Raw genomic sequence first — 19,846 nt, forward strand, 5'->3', positions numbered from 1 at the left:
GTTTACCTGTTGAAATGCCCATGTAATTTATACTATGTAGGCAAATGTCCATGTATGTCGTGTAAATACCTCATGTTCTTTCTTAAAGATATATATATTTATTTTTAAAGATCATGGCCGTCAACCACAACTGAAAAGGTGAAGGGGGGGACTTCCATTCCTTCAGATTACGTTTTCTTTTAGTGACAGTTGTCCCCTGTGTCAGGCACTGTTGCACAGCTGTAGTGAAGTTCTCAGAGGACTCCGAGCAGCCGAGTTCTGCCTCCAGCTGAAGGTTTATTTTGTAGGCCAATCAAATATTTTGGTCCAGAATCCCGTCAGAGAAGAGGCAGAACCAGAAGGCATGAGAGAGAGTGCCCTCGGTGGACCTCTATCTAACACCATATTTAAAAAGTCTCTAGCATCTAAATCTGATACCAGTGTTTCCCACAGGATTTTGAGTATTTGTGGTGGGGGACCGCAGACCCCCTAGGGGGGTGCGGTGAGCATGCCCCCCCGCAAGATTTTTTTAAACATTTTAAAGTAAAATGCATGAATTTGGTGTACTTTGAGAAAGCTTAAGAGCTAAATTAAAAGGCTAGATCTATGAAGAACATGTCATCATTACTGTGCTGTGGGTTTACAATGACAAACTAAATTTCTCCCTATAGGTCAGGGATACTCAACTTGCTTTGCCACTTTCGTGAAATGATAGAAGGCGAGGGGCCAGTTAATAAACAAACAATATACATTTTTCTGTAGCGGATTGTAGGTTTTTGGGGTGTCAGCCGGAGTTTAGGCTGACAGTGTTGTGCACACCGGATAGTTAGGTTAAGTTAGTTAGGTTAAGTACATACATAAGTGCCTGGGTAGCGAGCAGATGGCGGTATTTGACAATTTAGCAGCTAAATCATAGATTATTGAAAGATATTCCATATTGCAGACTGAAATGCTATAACAGAAGTATTGGCCAGAATGACATGAACATTTATTGGACACTTATTCAGCGGATATCTTGCATGTTGCGTTCAGGTGCACTGTAAAAAAAAAAAAAAAAAAAAAAAAAATTGGTCAACATCTTATTGTGGCGGTCAAAATATTATTGTGGCGGCCCGCCACAAATTCCTTTATGTATGGGAAACACTGGATACTGATCACCTAATTTACACAGGCCTAAGAAACAAGGTTGTCGCTGCACTTCGTAAAGCCAACACAAATTATTTCTATAAATTGATCGAAGAGGCTAAGGGGTTGTAGCTCCAAACTGTGGAAGCACATCAATTGTCTAACCAACTCCAACACCCGTAGGCATCAGAGAATAAAGGAGCTGAGAATAAATAATTAACTTGTATCTGACAGTGCTACAATGGCATGCATGAATTCAATTATTTTTTTTGTAGAGTCAGTCCAGGAACTGGCACAGAATTTTAAACCAGTAGGGCTGACAGCCAACACGGTGAACCAGAACAGTCAACATCTATTTAACATCCAAGAGGTTGACTGTGAAAGATTATGAGTCATTTGAGCAACTCAAAGGCCAAAGACACCCATAATCCTGATACTGCTCTGATAAAGAAATATAGAACCCAACTACTGCAGCCAATAACACACCTTGTGAACCTGTCAATCAAAACTAGAACTTTCCCTAGGACCTGGAAAACAGCTGTTGTCAGCCCAATTTTTAAATCCGGTGAGCAAGACTTGACATGCAATTGACGTATCGCTAAGCCCCACCCTCCGTGCTCACTCGGACAAACACAGGGCAGGCTGTCTAGAATAATGGCAGCCGTCACTGTCAAAGTTATATCCCAAGACGCTCTTCACAACTTTTTTAGGCCTGATATCGTCTAGAAGCCATCAGAAAGTACTTCACTATGCCATGGAGGGCAATGTACAACATTTAAAGCTATCGATAAAAAGAAATGGGATACGTGCATACCTGGAAACGGCTTGAGCGAATCTTTAATCAAACGTTTTAACGGAGGAAGACAGCAGGTGGGGAAAACAGGCAACTCACTTAGAGTAACCTCTCCGTGGATTATATAGCATATATGCCGAATTGAAGAGTGGCGCCTGGTAATCTATTTCATGTAGGGGTGGGCGATATGACGATCTTATTTCAAATATGTTTTATTTGAGCATGACAATACATTATATACTATATGTACATACAGTATATTCTATTCCACTTGTACAGATATAGGTTCGACCATGAAATGCTCTTTTTTTTTTTTTTTACATGTACACATACATACAGATACAAAACATTAAAGAAAAAGAAAGAAAATAAAGAGAAAAGAAAAGAAAAAGCTCTCCATTAACTTGGTTTCTCAGTTCTATTCCTGACTCTCCTCTAACCCCACCCTATTCTATTGTCAAAAGGTCATTTTGTTGATATTGAGAGAAAAGTGCCAATTTTATTTTGCAAGTGCAAGATACTGAATTAGAGGCAACCACACCTTATGAAAATATGGAAGTTTGTCCATTGTACCTTATTCTTTCTAAGTGGAGTGTGTTCGTAAGGTCGTTAAGCCCGATATGACGATCTTAGATCGTTAACGATTAGAATGGGTCCATGATCTGCCTTTCCAGAGAGATCGTTAGAATCGCGCTACATGCAGTGCACATTCTATCAGTTGCATTTCTATGTCTGAAAGACGCTTCCAAAGTTGTCCTCCCCTCCCCCTTTTCACTTCACAAAGTGCAGCAGCACAGCAGCATGGAGGACAACAACACTGAGGGGGGATTGTTTGACACACACACATACACACACACACACACACACACACTTAACCAGGGCTCGACAGGACCTCCCGTCATCCCGGGGACGTTAAAAATAGCGTCAGGGACGATGGAAATTAATTTGGGGACGGAGCCGGGACGATACGGTAGTTGAAAAAATAAAAATAGCCTAAACACACTCGTTAAAATGAACGGCGATGAAAATGACCCGAACGCAAATGCAACCTCTTTACAACAACACACGCACACTAAACAAACATGCGGGTAGAGAGACAGGCAGATAGAGTGGAAGTCATGGCGCAAAGTTATTTTGAATGCGAGGAGGCATTGCTTTTAATCTGCTGTCATCCTGCCTCGTATTCGCAGGTGAGCTCCGTTTCCTCCTCTCTCACTCAACACTGTGGTGTGTGTGTATGGGAGCCGCGTGTCAGACAGAGCTGAGAGCTCTCTCTCCGTCTGTCGGTGTCTCTCTCTCTCACTAGCTAATTAAAATGACAACAATCACGTGAAAGATCACCCAACAAAAGCAACAGAAGGTGGATTCAAATCGCAGATAGCCCATATATATTTGTCCCATCGACCAACCCTACTGTATAGCCGAATACCCCACCCTTTTGCGTGGTGTCATCGTCATGGGTGTCTCCAAAATGGCGGGTTTCTTGTGTGCGATTGAGCCTCTCCAGCGCTTCTTATCAATAAGTTCTTTGGCGGGACATAAACCATAGATTATTGTGTGTGTGTGTGTGTGTGTGTGTGTGTGTGTGTGTGTGTGTGTGTGTGTGTGTTATTTTTGTTCAGCAGCTCCTGTCTCTTATCAAATCTTTATTCATATTATATCCTATTATTATTATTATATAAATGAAACCTTTATTGCCCCTCAGGGAATTTTCTCTGCACAAGGAGCCCAAAAAGAACATAATAGGCACACATGTAATAATAATTACAATAATCCAGATGAGAAGTGATAAAAGCATGGATACCTCCAAATTAGACCGTGCGTACCCCATTTGATAAGATTTTTGCTTTCAGATGCTATTACATTCTATCATTGTCTTACTTGTGGCCAGTGTCCCAGTGTGTCAGAGTGACAGTGATCAGCTGTGGGGAGTGGTTAATTTAAATGAGGAGGCATTGTTCACTCCCCCCTTGGCTGGCTGTCCAGGTGTGAAAAACTTCTCAAACTTTGAGGGCTTTTTTCTCAGTTCCTGCTTTTCAGAGTGTGAACAATCAAATAAGCATATCTCCTTCATTTTTTTTCAGATTACAATGTGTGACACATCATTTGAAAGCTTACAGTCTGCCATTTCAGAATCTGTAAAAATCAGAAAAATGCCCTCGGCCTAATTGAGGGTCAAAACACCAGCTGGTGTCACAAATAATAGTGAACCAATACATATAGAGATAGATAGAGAGATAGATAACACTAGATAGATAGATAAGATAGATAGAGCATGTGCATGCTTGTGAACATTATTTCTTAGCATATGAATTATTGTAAACTCAGGGTAAATGAACAACATGAAAATATTTATGAAACAAATTGTATTTTAAATTTCCATTACTTTTCCCAGGTTTCTCATGACCATACGAACCCTGAAATTAGTTTGTACTTGTACTGTTCAGTAACTTGCAAAATAGTCTTAAAAACCAATATGAAAAAGAATCGTGATAAGATCGTGGATCGTGATCCTCTCTGAAAAAATCATGATATGATATTTTTGCCATATCGCCCACCCCTAATTTCATGTACCTCTGTATAATCAAGAAACGTTAAATAATGTAGAGATGTTTTTCATAGCGAGACAACGGCACGCACGCATGGGCATAGGCGCCGATTTATGTTTCTGCCAGTGGGTGCCCATGCCAACACAAGCCACAAGCCCCCCCCATGCTATAGTGTGGCGGCCAAAAACAATTGGCCATTTGAAGCCAGATTAGAGGAATATTAACATTCAGATTAGACTGTTGTGATGTAATTATTCAGTCGCCTTTTCTCACTCACCTCCATGTCACCTCTCCCTGCCCTGAGTCCATCCCTCTGATTACACAATCATTTTGTGCCCAGACAGACCAAACCAGTTTAGCCTTTAGACAGTTTATCCAACTTGTTCCTATTCCGATATATCTAATAATATATATCGTCATCCTGTCCTCTCTTCCCCTTCCTCTTTGAGCACTGCAATCTGGGCTTGCTAAACCCTGACCTCATCTGCTATTCATTTATGCATTTACTTTTGCTACTAGGACATCCAAGCAAGTTCTGACAGAGAGCAATGCCATTGGAGCATTGGACAAAACATTTGCATATTTCTCCCAGCTTGTTCCTTACAAACTTTTGACATGGAAGTAACCAAATTAAATAAGTGGTGGGTGGAAATAATCATTAGCCTATTCTTAGTTAAACATGCAGTTTTGGAACATTCAATAAAGACAAATAAAAAATAGACTATGACTCGACAATACTAAAGTGGCTTTTAAACATGAAGTCTGGATCATGTCTGGCTAACCAGAGCAGGATATTTTCCGGTTTTACCTTTTTAAACATGAGGGGTCTTTGTTTAGAAACAGCTGGAAATGGTCAGTATTCTCTCTGCCAGTGGGCAGGGGGAGGGGGTGCGGGAGCATGCACGTTATTCCCTACAAGGCAAATAGTTGTCGTGTCATGTGAGTCGTCGTTGGCGCTGTGCTAAATTGAAACAGCTTTAGCGAATCTTTAACCAAACTCCATTAAAAAACATACCGTTTTAACGGAGTCCATTCCGACCACGAGGGGTGGCAATGTGCCAAAAATGTCGTCAATCACTGTGGGTGATTTATTTTACAAGTGGCATTCAAGTCATATCTGACTAGTTTTCAATGTATTTCTCCCCACAAAAGCTAGGCTTTTTCTGACATGGGAGCAAGCAAGCAGCGCAGCAGTAATACCGGACCTGCCTGCATGCATAGCTGAAGCGCGTTGGGATCCCTCTACCAAACAATTCAAGCCGTCTTTGCAGCACGAGGAAAGCGTGACTTTGCTCGTTTAATTCGTTGATATAAGCGATTGCCCGAACATCAGGATCATGAGCTGCCAGAGTCAAACAGCAGACGCTTTTGCGCTAATGCGGATCCTACACCGGGGACCGAGCTGAATATGATACGGACTCGCGGGAGTGCGTGTAGGCCGGCTAATTGTTGTTTAACATGCAGGCCAACCGGCTAGGAGCTGGTTATAATACGGATTCCACTGCATGTTAAGAAGTGGCTTAAGTGATACACACATGATATGAGAGTGGTATACACCCATCACATCAATATCCGTTTCAGTGTAGAATGGTTAGTTCCTTGCTCTGCTCTCCCCTAGGAACACCGGGAGCAGGGGATTTGTCCTTCTCAATGTATATGTATATTGCCATTACGGACGCCGCGACAATGCGTTTGGCCGGCCGCATATAAATTCTCTCTCGCTCCCCAATCGCTCGGCTCCTTCCGTGGGTGCTCGGGCCCCGGGGCACACACGGTTTCGGCGCCTATGCACATGGGTGGTGGTGTAGCAGATCAGCAGAGGCATAGCTTACATCTTTTAACATCATGTTTTCCTCCTGGATCTTTTCTCTTTAGACTACCTCACATTTATTTGGAGAACAAGATTAATTCCCTCGTTTTAGGGTTTGACTGGTGTCTGGCGATGTTATAATCACATCAATCAATGCGGCTCCTCTTCACTAGTCTCGCTGGCCAGACTCCCCTCTCTATCTCTTCCCCAACTCCATTACGTGCATAACGTAATAACTGGAAACTCGCATAATTCAGCATTTTCTTTTGCCGACTTTCTGAATACCATGATGATTTCATGATACCTTTTGGATCATGGAAGCCAAATGAGGGAGAAGACTCGTCATCTCGCTGTCACCACGATTGCAGATTTAACTCCAAAACAGTAGCATTGTGGATGTGAGTGGATCTACGTTTACTAGTTTAACATTATCAATTGCCTGGCGTCCCAGGATACCTCGTAATGTTGCATTTACCCCCATGCACATCGTTTGACCATTTTTTCAACTTATAAATGTATAAAACCCCATAAAACCAGAGGAAACCCGCGTTTTCTAGTGCTTCTCTATGGCAGAGGTTCTCAAATGTTTTTCAGCCAAGGACCCCTTACAAGATAGGAAATATACCGGGGACCCCCTCATTCCGATTTGTGATTTTGGGCTAAGCTTAATTGTTTCCACGGTAACGTGCTTGATTTTTTAATTGATAGGTTTGTTAGATTAGAATGTAATCCATGAACCATTTTAGATTAAAAGCATGAAATATTTTCGTTGAACTATTCAAGCTTTTGCCAAAAAAAAGTATATTTTTATTTTCCTGAAAACTTTCTGCGGACCCCCTGACAAAGTGCCACGGACCCCTGGGGGTCCCCGGACCCCCATTTGAGAACCACTGCTCTATGGAACTCTAAGCTGAGAATGTCCAAGTGTATTGTAGAGCTGCACGAGCTGTGATTGGCTCGTCTGCGTTCGGGGTGTAGCTGATAGGTCAATTACAGACCCATTGCCATCCTCCCAGTTGCATCCAAGATACTGGAAAAAATTGTAGCAGAGAGACTCTTAATACATCTAGAGACAAATCAGCTGCTGCATCAACAGCAATTTGGATTCAGCAATTTGGATTCAGACCAAAGTACTCTACCGAGACTGCAAATTGTCATCTCATTGAACAAATAAAAAGTCTCTTGGATAGAGGCCATGCTGTGGGAGTGGTCTTCCTAGGCTTAAAAAAGGCCTTTGACACTGTTAACCACAGTGTGCTCCTAACCAAACTGGCCAACTTCCAATTCTCTGATCATGCCTCAAAATGGTTTGACTCATACTTCAGGGGAAGAGTCCAATGTGTACGAGTCAATGGGGAAAAGTCCACCCTCCAGGCCAATAGAATGGGGCTACTCCAGGGGTCAGTGCTAGGACCTTTGCTCTTTGCATATATCAACGACCTACTGAGAGTTGTCCTGGTGTTGGCTGTCAAATGTACGCCATTGATACGGTCATCTATATGTTCTGCAGGCATGGTGAGCATCTTCCATCAACTCAAGTTTCCCTCAGCACTCTTACAAACCAACACACGACCACGCTTCAGTCTAGTCCTCTTATTAAGGCAGAAAAATCTCCGGAGTGCTGTCAATGGCTTCTGCCATGACACTAGTTTTTATTGGCCAACAACAACCGCACCGCGGATATATGCCTCCGCCAACAAGTGAGCAGTCGACATTCATGTCTGTCCAGATTTTAACGTTTGTGCAAAATGTGAAGAAATTCCGTCAAGGCGTTACTGAGGTATGGCTTTACCAAGCTTGAAAATGGCATTTGCGAGGTCACAGTGACCTTAGACTCAACGCCAGACCCATGAGAGTTATTACGCTGATACACCAGCTCAGTGGCCTTGTGGTTTGAGTGTCCCCCCCGAGACTGGGAGGTTGTGAGTTCGATCCCCGGCCGAGTCATACCAAAGACTATAAAAATGGGACCCATTTGCTTCCCTGCTTGGCACTCAGCATCAAAGGGTTGGAATTGGGGGGTTAGATCACCATGTGATTCCCGAGCGCGGCGCACGCTGCTGCTCACCGCTCTCCCAGGGGATGGGTCAAATGCGGAGAACAAATTTCACACATTGTGTGACAATCAGTGGGACTTTACCTTTACCTTACACTACGTTACTGCATGCTGCACATCTCTCTCTGGGTCACTTGCCCACACCCTCCTGGGGTCGGAAGTGAACCGTTCACTTGGCCAGTGATTGGCCAGTGGTCTTCCCCAATCAGTAACGACTTTGCGATCGGACAACAGGGCCATTTTTTTAACCGCTCTCTCATTGGTGCTACGACCTGTCCCTCATCCAGTTTCAACCCCCCTAGACCTGCCCTCAAACCCCAGAAGTGGCTGTGAAGTTGCAAACTCATTTATGTAGTATACGAAGTGCAGCGATTCAACGTCATATTTGAGTCTGGGGAGAGACTACAGTGACCTTGACCTTTGACCACCAAAATGTAATCAGTTCATCCTTGAATCAAAGGTGAAATTCCGTCAAGGCGTTCCTGAGATAACATGTTAATGAGCTAGAAAATGGTGTTCGTGTGGTCACAGTGACTTTGAACTTACCGTTGACCACCAAAATGTAATCAGTTCATCCTGGAGTCCAAGTGGACGTGAAGGCAAATGTGAAGAAATTCCATCAAGGCGTTCCTGAGATGTCGCGTTAAATAGCTTGAAAATGGTGTTCGAGAGGTCATAGTGACCTTGACCTTTGACCACCAAAATCTAATCAGTTCATTCTTGAGTCCAAGTCGACGTTTGAGGCAAATTTGATGTCATTCCGTCAAGGCGTACCTCAGATATCGCATTGGCTATCGCCGGCGGAGGCATAACAAAGCAACTTGCATGTCCTGTGCACGTGTCTGGAGCCGGGAGACTGTTGCTAACTTTGATTGAGGTTGGTGCCGGACAGTATTTAACGTTATTGTGAGTTTTTCAAAGTATTTACCATGAGCCATTCAAAGCGCAGTGATCAAACAGATACTTTTCCATCAGCCTTGAAAACACCATCTGCAAATGTAATACGTAGCGCAAATTTATGGTAAAAGACCTTAATTTCCCTGATTTTAATTTAAGACATTTTAAGACTTATTAAGGAGCCCTGCTGTGTCAGTCATGTTATGAGGAGATCCCCCCCCCCCTACGTCATTCTTTTCATTTGTGGACATCGTATATTGTAAATGTTTGACTATTTGTACTATGGTCTTGATTAGGGATGCACCGATCGATCGGCACGTGACCGGAAATGGCCGATTTTCACGTGATCGGCGATCTGTTCCGGTCACTCTAAATAGCCGATTCTGTGAGCCGATTTTCACATGACGTGCGCGCACCCCAAAGCACCGAGACAGGCACCCAGCCACCACACCACACACGCCAGCATACCTTCCTCGTTGTGGATTTTTTTCACCGTCAGTGAAGTAGACAAAGCTCGCAGTTTGTCACACATGCAAGTCGAAAATAAGCCGTGGAGACAGAGGTGCGGCCGTGTCCCGCTCGGCTGGAGTCCAGTCAGAGCGGCTCGCTTCACCTCACTGGCCCCCCTCTCTCTGCTCTCTCTCCCCGGGAAGCGGTGCTCCAGCAACCCGCCACCGCGCACAGCCGGCTTGGCGAGTGTGTCCAGTATAACCATTCCCCGACCTGCTTTTCCATTCCACATCAGCGCTGCTGCCTCAGCCTGTCAAGTCATGTTGTAACGTGACGTGGATACAGGAGAGACTATTTGTTTCGTATTGCAAATAGAACGACATGAGAACGACGGACATAATAATAAAAATGCATCGGACTCACAAGTGTGCAACGTTTTCTGTGCGTGACGATATTTTTTCGGATGGCAGATAAAAATACGCATACCAAACTTCGGACTGTGTGTAAACTCCGCCTGATATTCAGACTGAAGATCGTTACTGTAACTCATAAACTCATTTCCCCTCTACTCAAGAGGACTGGTCTGGAGCCAGTCTATAAACTCCTTGTCCATGGATCATTTTGATGTTCTGTTGCACCTGTTTTCTTTTGGAAAAGTAAATGCATGATAGCTGTGGGATATAGGCTATTGGATTTAATTTAATTTTTGTATTCATTGTATTTGCACAAAAAAGCTCTGTCCAGTAGCCTAACCTGGAACACTTTTATTTTGAGATGTGTTTGAGTGAGAAGGTCCTACTTCATGCAAATGATAATAATTGTTTATTTGTTTATTTGGATCCCCATTAGATGTAAGAATTGTTCTATGAATCTTAATTTTTAAACAAAGTTACAAAAACGTTTGTGTAAGCTGTCAATTGTTGTTTTTAGAAAAAAAAATCGGAATCGGCAAAAATCGGTATCGGCAAGTCAGACTATTCAAAAATCGGAAATCGGAATCGGCCAAGAAAATGGCAATCGGTGCATCCCTAGTCTTGATTGTACTCTGCTAATCATCTTTAAACCAATAAACAATCAGTTTAAAAAAATGCATCTTGTGTGACCGTTAAATGCTGGCCACCTGACAGCTGAGCGTACCTGAGTCTGCCTGGGTCTGCCTCCTCCCTCCCTCTGGCTGGGTTTCTCTGGAGCCGGTCGATGCCTGGGTGAGAGTCTCCTGGTCTGAGGAGGCTTCCTGTAACCGAGGCAGAGGACTTCAACTACAAGACTTCATCTGTTCCAACAGAGGAGCAGCAAGCCCTGAAAACGAGACCACACTGATCCCTGATGTCTGTATGTCTCCGTTCATTTCTGTTCACTTCCGTTCATTTTCACAGACAGTTGTCAGCTAGATGTCTGTGCAGCGCTGATGAAGCATACATCTCCAACAGATTTCCAGACATTTTGATGGACAGAAGTTCACGGTGGTTGGACTTTTTCTGGGTGGACGCATTCGTCACCGTCCGTTTAGCCAATCAGAATGGAGGAGGCGTTCCAATATAGGCTACGTCGGAACCTCCTCCTTTGGAGAAACGTTGGGTTGTTTTTGTAGCCCACTAGTTGTTGGTAGTTATCAAAATATATATCAAATATGGACTCGAATGTGTGCTATTCATGCACAATCACATTTTACTTTTTTTCAATTGATCTGTTTTACATAGACATTAGAAGGTTACCATCTGCTTGATGACAATTATCTTAATGGTCAAAAGTTCTAATGGTAAAGCTAAAACAGGTGTGTATAATTAGCAAGTCACAGCTACCTGAGCTGATGTCTCCTTGTCTCTCTTAGCGGAGGCGTCCCTTTGAGGCTGAGAGGACTGGACAGCTGAGGGAGGAGAGGACAGGCAAGCTCAACTTTAATGCAGAAATGTATTCTTCTTTCAGTCTCAGTATGTTCTACCTGAGCTGGGCATTATGTGGCCCGGGGGGCAGAACCGGCCCTCATGATGGTTCTGCCTGGCCTGGGACGTCAAAGACAAACCACACCATTTTACTCATGCAGCTAGAAAAATGGAATGAGATGCCAAAAACTGTCTTTTATTTTTAAACAGGCGCTTTTTTTTTTACCTTTATTTATCCAGGGGAGTCTCACTGAGCAATGTTCTCTTTTTCATGAGCGCCCTGTTCACATTCACACACACATTCACACCTGGAAGCTGACTATTACAACCACAGTCTGATCTGCTGGCCACTGATCAGCTCCATCAGGTTAAGGGCCTTGCTAAAGGGCACCTCAGTGGTGGTTATCAGGGAGGGGCAAGCGCTGTCTTTTCACTCTCCCCAGCCAGATTTATCCTGCCGGCCCCGGGGATTGAACCGACGACCTTCCAGTCACAAGGTCGCTTCTCTAACCACCACTAGGGCTGTCACTTTTCCCAAAATAAAGTTCGAACAAACTTTAATTGCCCGCAAAATGTTCGAATATCGATGTTTTTTGGTTCATTGAAAAAAAAAAAAAAAATTGCAGGCCAGGCCACCGAGCATCGGCCCGACGTGTTAGCTTGGACGCTCAGTCACAACACTGCCTCACAAACTTGGCTGCATCCAACTCGAGACAACTTTTCAGACCCTGGAGACAATCTTTCTCAGAAGAGACTAATGTGACAAATCTGGAGACTTTTTCTGACATGGGATTAACATTACCAGCAAGCAGCAGTTGGTTAATTTTGGTTAATAAAAAAAAAAAAAAAAAAAAAAAAAAAAAATCAAACAGGTCAATTATACATTTGAACATGCCCTCCTCCTTAACACTTTGAGTGCCACGGCCCTTGGGCAAAAGGTTGCTTGCTGTGCCACATAGGCCGCAATGCATTTTAAAACAGTCATATAATTTCTTTAATAATTACTATGTAAACACTGAACACGCACAAATAACGATGAGACTCTCTTCTATCACCTGCAAAAAAAAGTTTATTGATCCCATTTTCCGTTCTTTAGTTATGAGCCGGAGAAGATAGCTTGATTGAACCAAAAACAGCCCTTTTTTTCTACGAGCTGAGATAATGAGCCTTTTGTGAAATTAAACATTTCAAGCACATCACTGACTCTGAAGCTAATTTTCTGATGTCTGGGTCTGTCTGGGTGAAGTGTATGCTGCTCTGCGTGCTCTGCGTGCCCGCCCCCCCCCCCCTCCCCCCTCAACTGCACACGCCTCCTCCTGGGTGTGTCTGTTGGCTCTCTGCTGAGTTTGCTGTGCACACACAGTGAATGGTGCGCGACATCCAGCTTTTTGGTTCCGCGTGTGTTTGTCACGGGCTCCCATGCTTCGAGTTGAGAATAATAAGGCTGATTATGCGAATGTGCAGTCGCAGCGGACACGAAGGTGCTCAGTTGTGACAGCGGATGCAGCTGCTGCGGGCACAGCTGGCATTTGGCTTCATGCATGTCGATGCATACGGTCGGATGCGATGCGATTTCCTTTTTCCCCTCTTCTGTGTGTTTGGCTCCACTTTCTCTTATCAGGAGAGTGCTGTCGCCACCTAATGGGTTTGTAAAATAGGTTATAGACCTCCAATAGCTACAATATTGTAAGAGGCGATGTAAGAAGCTTAGATCGACACCCCCCCGTCAAAAAAACAATTTGGAGTTACCGACGCCATTTGGCGTCGCTGGCAGCCTACGGTAAATTTCTAATGACGCCATATGGCGTCGCTGGCACTCAATGTGTTAAAGTGACAGCCCTAGCCACCACTGCCCGTACACCACTGCTTGTGTGTTGCGAGTGTGCTTCTTCCTGTCAGTGGATTAGCCATTCAAACAAACTCATGTTGTCATAAATTGTGGGGGGAAAAGTAACATCTGCATGTGTGTCGTCTGTGGAGTCTGTTTTCTATCATTTAATCTAGTGATGAAATTAGATGTTACAAGGTAACATTTCTGGGTTTCTCATGTGGCCCCCCAGAAAAATAATTGCCCACACATGTTCTACACCCATATATATGTGCTGTGGATTCCTTTTTTATTCAGGGTTCATACACATTTTGACCAATGATTTTCCATGACTTTAAACCAAATTTCCACGACCAAACATTTTCTCTGCGTATACACTGTACATAAAAACGTAAGTAATGAGTATGACGTTCTAAATTTAAAATGTCACTATTAACAGATTACAATAATTGAAAAACTAACATGGTCAGTTAGTACTCTAAGGCAAACACTTGTTTCACTAAAACAGGTAGCTAGATTGGTAATGTTTCAACTGACATTTTGTATTTCCTTTTCTCTCTTTTGCTACAGTAGATTAAGGTATCAAGTTGGGAGTAGGGATGCAGCGGTATGAGTTTTTGACGGTGATAACCTTGGGACAAAAATACCACAGTTTTGCGGTATTGTGGACCTTTATGTGTTATTGTAAAATCTGGCAAAAAATATATAGTATAAAAAATTTCGCCATTGAACAAAACGTATTTTATTTTATTTATTTCATCCAATTAATTTGATGTAAAACTAAAACACATCATAATATCAAATACATGCTTATCTTAAATCGGATAGACACTGGACACAAATGATTAAGGCCATTTACACCTGGGGGCGTCAATGGCCATGTCATGGGCGACACCCACCCCTCGCTCCGCCCCGTGACGACAGGTCACGCCCACACCACTGCCATATTGTCACTCTTGCTTTGTCCAGCAGCCTGTTGAGACACGTTCTGTTTTTCTCTTGACCCTCGACTAGCTTCGGTTAGCTTTTAGCCAGCAGTGACACCTGTCTCCTCGTGTTCCATCAACCCAAACGGGAGCGGCGGACGGGGACTGCACGACCAGGTCGAACCAGCCCTCTTCGCCAGGAACGCAGGACCCACTGCGAAAGCTAAGAGTTTTCTCTCGTGCTGTTACAGCTAGCTTGGTAGTCTCTTAGCTAGCCAGTCTGTGGCTAGCTATTAGCTGTTACGCTAGCCTGAGCTAATTATTTCCCCGGCCGGGGTTGTGTATACAGTAGCTAGCTTAGCTGCCCGCCTAGCGCCTAGCGCTAGCATCTACTGTTGCCCGCACCGTAGCCCGCACCGTAGCTTGTAGCCGGATACCCACAGGTCGTTTTGGATGAGCCCGACCTGGGCTACTCGTCCATGCCACCACTAGAGGAGGCGGTGGCGGCCCACTTGTCACCGTCCTCCAACAAGCCTCAGTTTCCCTCCAGTGCCTCCCAGTCCCTGTCCCCGGCGCCGCATCCTCGGGCAAGGGGCCCCAGCCAAGGCACGGGCCGCCCACCGGCGAAGAGTCCTCCTGGACTCCGCGTGCACTCCGGCTGCAGCCGCAACAGCGTCGCCTGCGCCAGGGCAACCGGATGGGCTATGTACTGCAGTTCGCGGGGCCCCCACCCACCTTCGACGGGATCCCTGTGCCCAACAGGGACGAGGGCTCCGCGGCCATGCTTCAGGAGGAGGTCTCTACTCTCCTGGTCAAGGGGGCGATACGCCTGGTATCGGCAGCTGGGAAATACGCGGGGTATTAAAACAGATATTTCACCGTGCCCAAGGAGGACAGCTCCATGCCGCCCATATTGGACCTCCGGCTTCTGAACAAGATGCTGAGGAAGCTTCCTTTCCGCATGCTTACCCTGCCCCGCCTCTTCAACACTTTGCGGGCAGGGGGACCACTTCACCTCAGTAGATCTGAAGGATGCCTTCTTTCATGTGTCTGTGGTGGAGAGGCACAGGAAATACCTCAGGGTTTCTTTCCAGGGGGTGGCCTACGAGTTCTGCATCCTCCCCTTCAGCCTGTCCCTGAGCCCACGGACCTTCACCGCCTGTGTAGACACGGCGCTGGCTCCCCTCCGTGCGAAGGGGATACGCGTCTATGTTTACCTCGACGACGCTCTCATAACGGCAGACCTCGCCATCGCTATGATCGATAGATCACCTACAGGCCCTGGAGTTTTTGATAAACTGGCAGAAGAGTTGCCTCGCCCCGGCTCAGGTCACGACCTTCCTGGAGCTGGAGGTGAACTCACTGACCATGAATGCACGGCTTTCGGAGGAAAAGCGGAGACGCATCGTGCGGTTAGCCCACTCTCTGCGCCTGTGTCACGTAGCCTCGGTGCATCAGTGCGTCGTGCTGCTGGGTCACATGGTTTGTGGTCGCCGGCAAATGTTGTTAGCCTAGTCTTCAGGCAAAAGGGTTGCCGACTTGATTGCCCTGTTGGTTCAACAGTCTTGCTTGATATTTGCTGATGACGAGCGAAGGGTTACGCTTCGGCCTAACCCCGCCTACCAGCCTAAGAATATCAACACCATCTTCAGATCTATGGTCGTGAACCTGGCTGCCTTTTGTCCCCCTCCTTTCAACTCGGAGGAGGAGCATCTTGAACAACGCTGTGTGTGTGATCCTGGCCTACGTGGGCAGGACACGCGTGCTGCGCACCTGTAACCATTTGCTGGTTTGCTTTGGGCCATGGGCCCTGGGTGGAGCACTGTCCAAGGAGCGCTTGTCGCACTGGATAGTGGAGGCCATTGCTTTGGCATACTCTGCCGCAGGGAAGGCTCCCCCGGAGGGTATTAAGGCCCATTCCACGCGAGGTGTCGTGACATCCTGGGCGTTGTTGCGTGGTGTGTTAGTGGAGGACATGTGTGCGACTGCCTCATGGTCTACCCACCACACTTGTTCTATAGCCTTGATGTGGCGAGTGCGCCCTTTGCGCACGCCGTGTTGTCAGCCGTCAGGCGGTAGTTCCTTAAGTCACTCTTCAAGGTTCAAGGTTCAAGGATATTTATTGTCATTCCAAAACATGAGACATGGAAGGGAACGAAATACAAACTCAAGGTCCTGGTGGATATATCAACTAGGATATCATAAAATATCATAAAAACAACTGAGTAATAAAAAGGAGAACAATATAAAAACAACATAGAAACAACATAAAAACAACATAATACCTGGTTTAAGAGCAAGGGAAACATTTAAGGTGCAATGTGTTCGCTCAACATAGGAGCCACTTAACTCATTGAGTGCCAATGACGACAGCTGTCGTCAATTCAAATACTGACGTAGAGTGCCAAAGACGACGATTGTCGTCAATTGCGTTTTTTGACGGGGGGGGGGGGGGTCCATCGAAGCCAGATCTATGTCCTGTAACATTTTGGGACATGTTGAATGTCTATAACCTATTTTACCGAGCCATTAGGTGGCGACAGTGCTCTCCAGATGACAGAAGTGTCAGGAATACAGCTTGACAAAGCCGTGATCAAAGACAAACCGCGCTCATGCTGCAGACAGAGCCATCATGTAGATGGCTCTGGGCTGCTTGCCAACAGCAATCAATCCGCGCACACAACTGCAGCTCCTCTGCCTGTCTGTCTGTCTGCATAGTTTCTTCACACGAGTACCCACCAGAAAGGCAGCACCCAACGCCGAAGGGCCAACCCTTACCTGCAGTCGCGTTGAGCATTTCCTCATTGCTGCTGTGAGCTGCCAGGAGCCGCGCGGCGCAAAAACAGAGGCTCCGAATAGACTTTGTGCGTGTGGGGAGGAGTTTGCAGCTGACTCGGGGAGAGGCGGGGAGAGGGGGGGACAGGGGGGTGGGGCGCGCATGCACCACAGAACTAAACCAGGTCACATCATCAGAAAAGATTAGCTAGAGTGAGTGAATGTGCTTGAAATAATGCATTTCACAAAAGGCTGAATATCTCAGCTTCCTGATAGAAAAGCATATTTTTGCTGTTTTTGACCTATCTTCTCCGGCTGATAACTAAAGAACGGAAAATGGTATCAATAAACTTTTTTTTGCTGATGATACAATAGAGTCTCCTTGTTCTTTTTGCGTGTTCGGTGTTTACATAGTAATATCACACAATATTCTGTGGGCCTCGAGAAATCACTGAAAACGCTCTGAAACTCTGGCACTGGGAGCGTCCGTTCTCCAAAAGTGGCTGGCACTCAATGAGTTAAGGTACATTTTGTTACGCTGCTGGCGGCATTAAAGTGCGAGGAGTGTGGCAGCAGTTAATTTCACGAGCAGCAGTTTGGATATATACATATATAGATATAATACATACCATGTACTTATGCCTACGGTTGCCATGAGCTGAGGCCATGTGCTCCGTTGCCTGCCTCGGGTCTCACGGTTGCACGAGGTGCGAGGCTGGAGCAACTTGGCATAGTGTGAGATTCCTCGTTCTCACTCGTAAAACCTAGGTTGTAGGACAACCCCAACGTTTTTACTGGATTCAGTGGATTGGCCTCCTCGTATGTAGTTCTTAGAACGCCGTTTAGGGGAACCTTTTTAGCTCCTACTTCAGGGTAAGTACTTTCCCAGCACAAGAGGAACCTTTTTAGTAGTCCCAGACGTAAGTGTATTGGTCAAACTTCGCTGACGTTAACTTGCTTTTTTTAGCCGCTAAAGTTAGCCAGCTAATTGTTAGCCAAAATGGTATCATCCCCCGTGAATGCTCACTTGCTTTGCTGTGAAGCTACTAGTAGCGGTTAGCATGCTAACCACCGGCTGGCTTAACAACTTCACTTCAGCGTTCCTACACGGTTCCTATTGGCGGTGCGAATGCAAACAAAAAAACAAAAAAGCCCTTGAAGGCATGTAATTCTCGCGGAACCTCCCCAGCAGGCCCCTATAATCAGTAACTCTGAAGGCTATTCACAGGAATAATCAGACACAATATCCCCTTTACAGCTCTTAATTAACAAACAATTATGTTTGATTAGCCTACAAGTAAACATAAAAGACAACTTACATTTCACTCCCAAGTTCAAAATACACTAATGTGAACACTTCCACGATGTAAAAGCTGTCTTCTCTGCCATCTCGCTAGCTGACTGAGCAGCAGGCTATGCCCAGTGACAATGAGCTATACATGCGGTTTTCGTTCTTTTCTTCTTTCTGGCAACAAGAGGAACGCGGAAAATACATTACAAACAATGCCTTGTCTTACAGATAGACGGACATCCCATGTAACCAATCAAAGACCTAGAATAGGCAGCTAGGCTGCGATGTGCTTTGAGTGAGCCAGCAAGGTTGGTTCAGTGTACTGGACTGAAATGTTGTTCCGACGTAAATAAAGCTGCTCGTTCTGTGGTCTGAGTGTATGAGGCAAGCACATGGGAGACAAAGGTAACAGATAACTTTTTTACTGTAACGAGCAACGTAACGCGTTACTTTTACAATTCAAGTAATCCCGTTGTTAGTTACTTTTTTCAAATAAGTAATCAGAGTACGCATTACCCCCAACACTGGTCCTTCCAGAACCAGACACTTCCACCCAATTATCCCACAGAGATCTTTCAAGTTTTCATCTAACCTCAGTGGATGTATGAACAGGCGGTGAGCAGAGTTGGTACCTGCGGGGTCTTCACCTGCCCCCTCCTGTGCGTCCGCAGTGGGGGGCGGGGCCAGCGGCTGCAGCTGCAGGATGTAGCAGTCAGCTGCAGCCAGGGGGCGCCACGCCACGTGCAGCATGCTGACTGTAGACTTGATGAGCAGAACGGCTTCAGGAGTGGTCGGGCGGTCTGAACACAAACATACAACACCTTAGAGCCTTCTATTTCAGGGGCCACATGGGACCCAATTTAGTCTCAAGTGGGCCAGACAAAGAAAATCAATGCATAAATAACCTATAAATAACAACACATTTCCTGTTTCTTTTAGTGTGAAGAATTAGGTCTACAGGAACATTTTAAGAACACAGTTTCACATAGGCTTATCTCAGCTAGCATAGGCCTATCAAACAAATGATCAAATCTACTGCCTGTACCTGTGCATTACAATTGACGTCAATTGACTGTGTAATTCTCTATAGTCAAGAGTCGTCTCTGGCTAGTGCTGTGGACTAGCGGGGAAAAAGGCTCTGTAATACCTTTACAGCCATGCCCCGAAAGTCCCATGCAGGCTGCTTCATTGCACAATCCACATCAATCGTTTTCTGCATGTAGCAACGAGCTAGCGGCTAGCGCTACTCTTGTTATTGTTTTGAAGGCAGCGGCGCAGGCATTTGAGATCAGCAGATTGGACAGGTACAGCCACAGAGGCATTTGAGATCCACAAATCGGGAGACAGATTTGACATGGCGGGAGCGGAAAGGAAATCCATATATGGTTGCAACTGCAGTCAGAGCGGGTTGGAGCCAATTGCAGTGCTTGCAGGGAGCAGAATGGGATTTCCATTCGGCACCGACTGAAATGGCAGGCACCAAT

General features: G+C 45.4%; 1 protein-coding gene across 1 annotated transcript in view; it reads right to left on the reverse strand.

Moving 5' to 3' along the window:
- hcfc2 (host cell factor C2) overlaps nt 1–19,846 on the reverse strand; it is a gene marked incomplete at its 5' end in the record, with an annotated part of 77,633 nt that overhangs the window by 24,477 nt on the left and 33,310 nt on the right. Inside the window, 3 exons of the mRNA XM_083653328.1 lie at nt 10,797–10,893; nt 11,462–11,526; nt 18,995–19,162. Coding sequence (XP_083509454.1) covers nt 10,797–10,893; nt 11,462–11,526; nt 18,995–19,162 — 330 coding nt within the window. The remainder of the gene's footprint in view (nt 1–10,796; nt 10,894–11,461; nt 11,527–18,994; nt 19,163–19,846) is intronic.

This window comes from Poromitra crassiceps (assembly GCF_964638095.1).
Source record: "Poromitra crassiceps genome assembly, chromosome: 2".
Classification (NCBI taxonomy): domain Eukaryota; kingdom Metazoa; phylum Chordata; class Actinopteri; order Beryciformes; family Melamphaidae; genus Poromitra; species Poromitra crassiceps.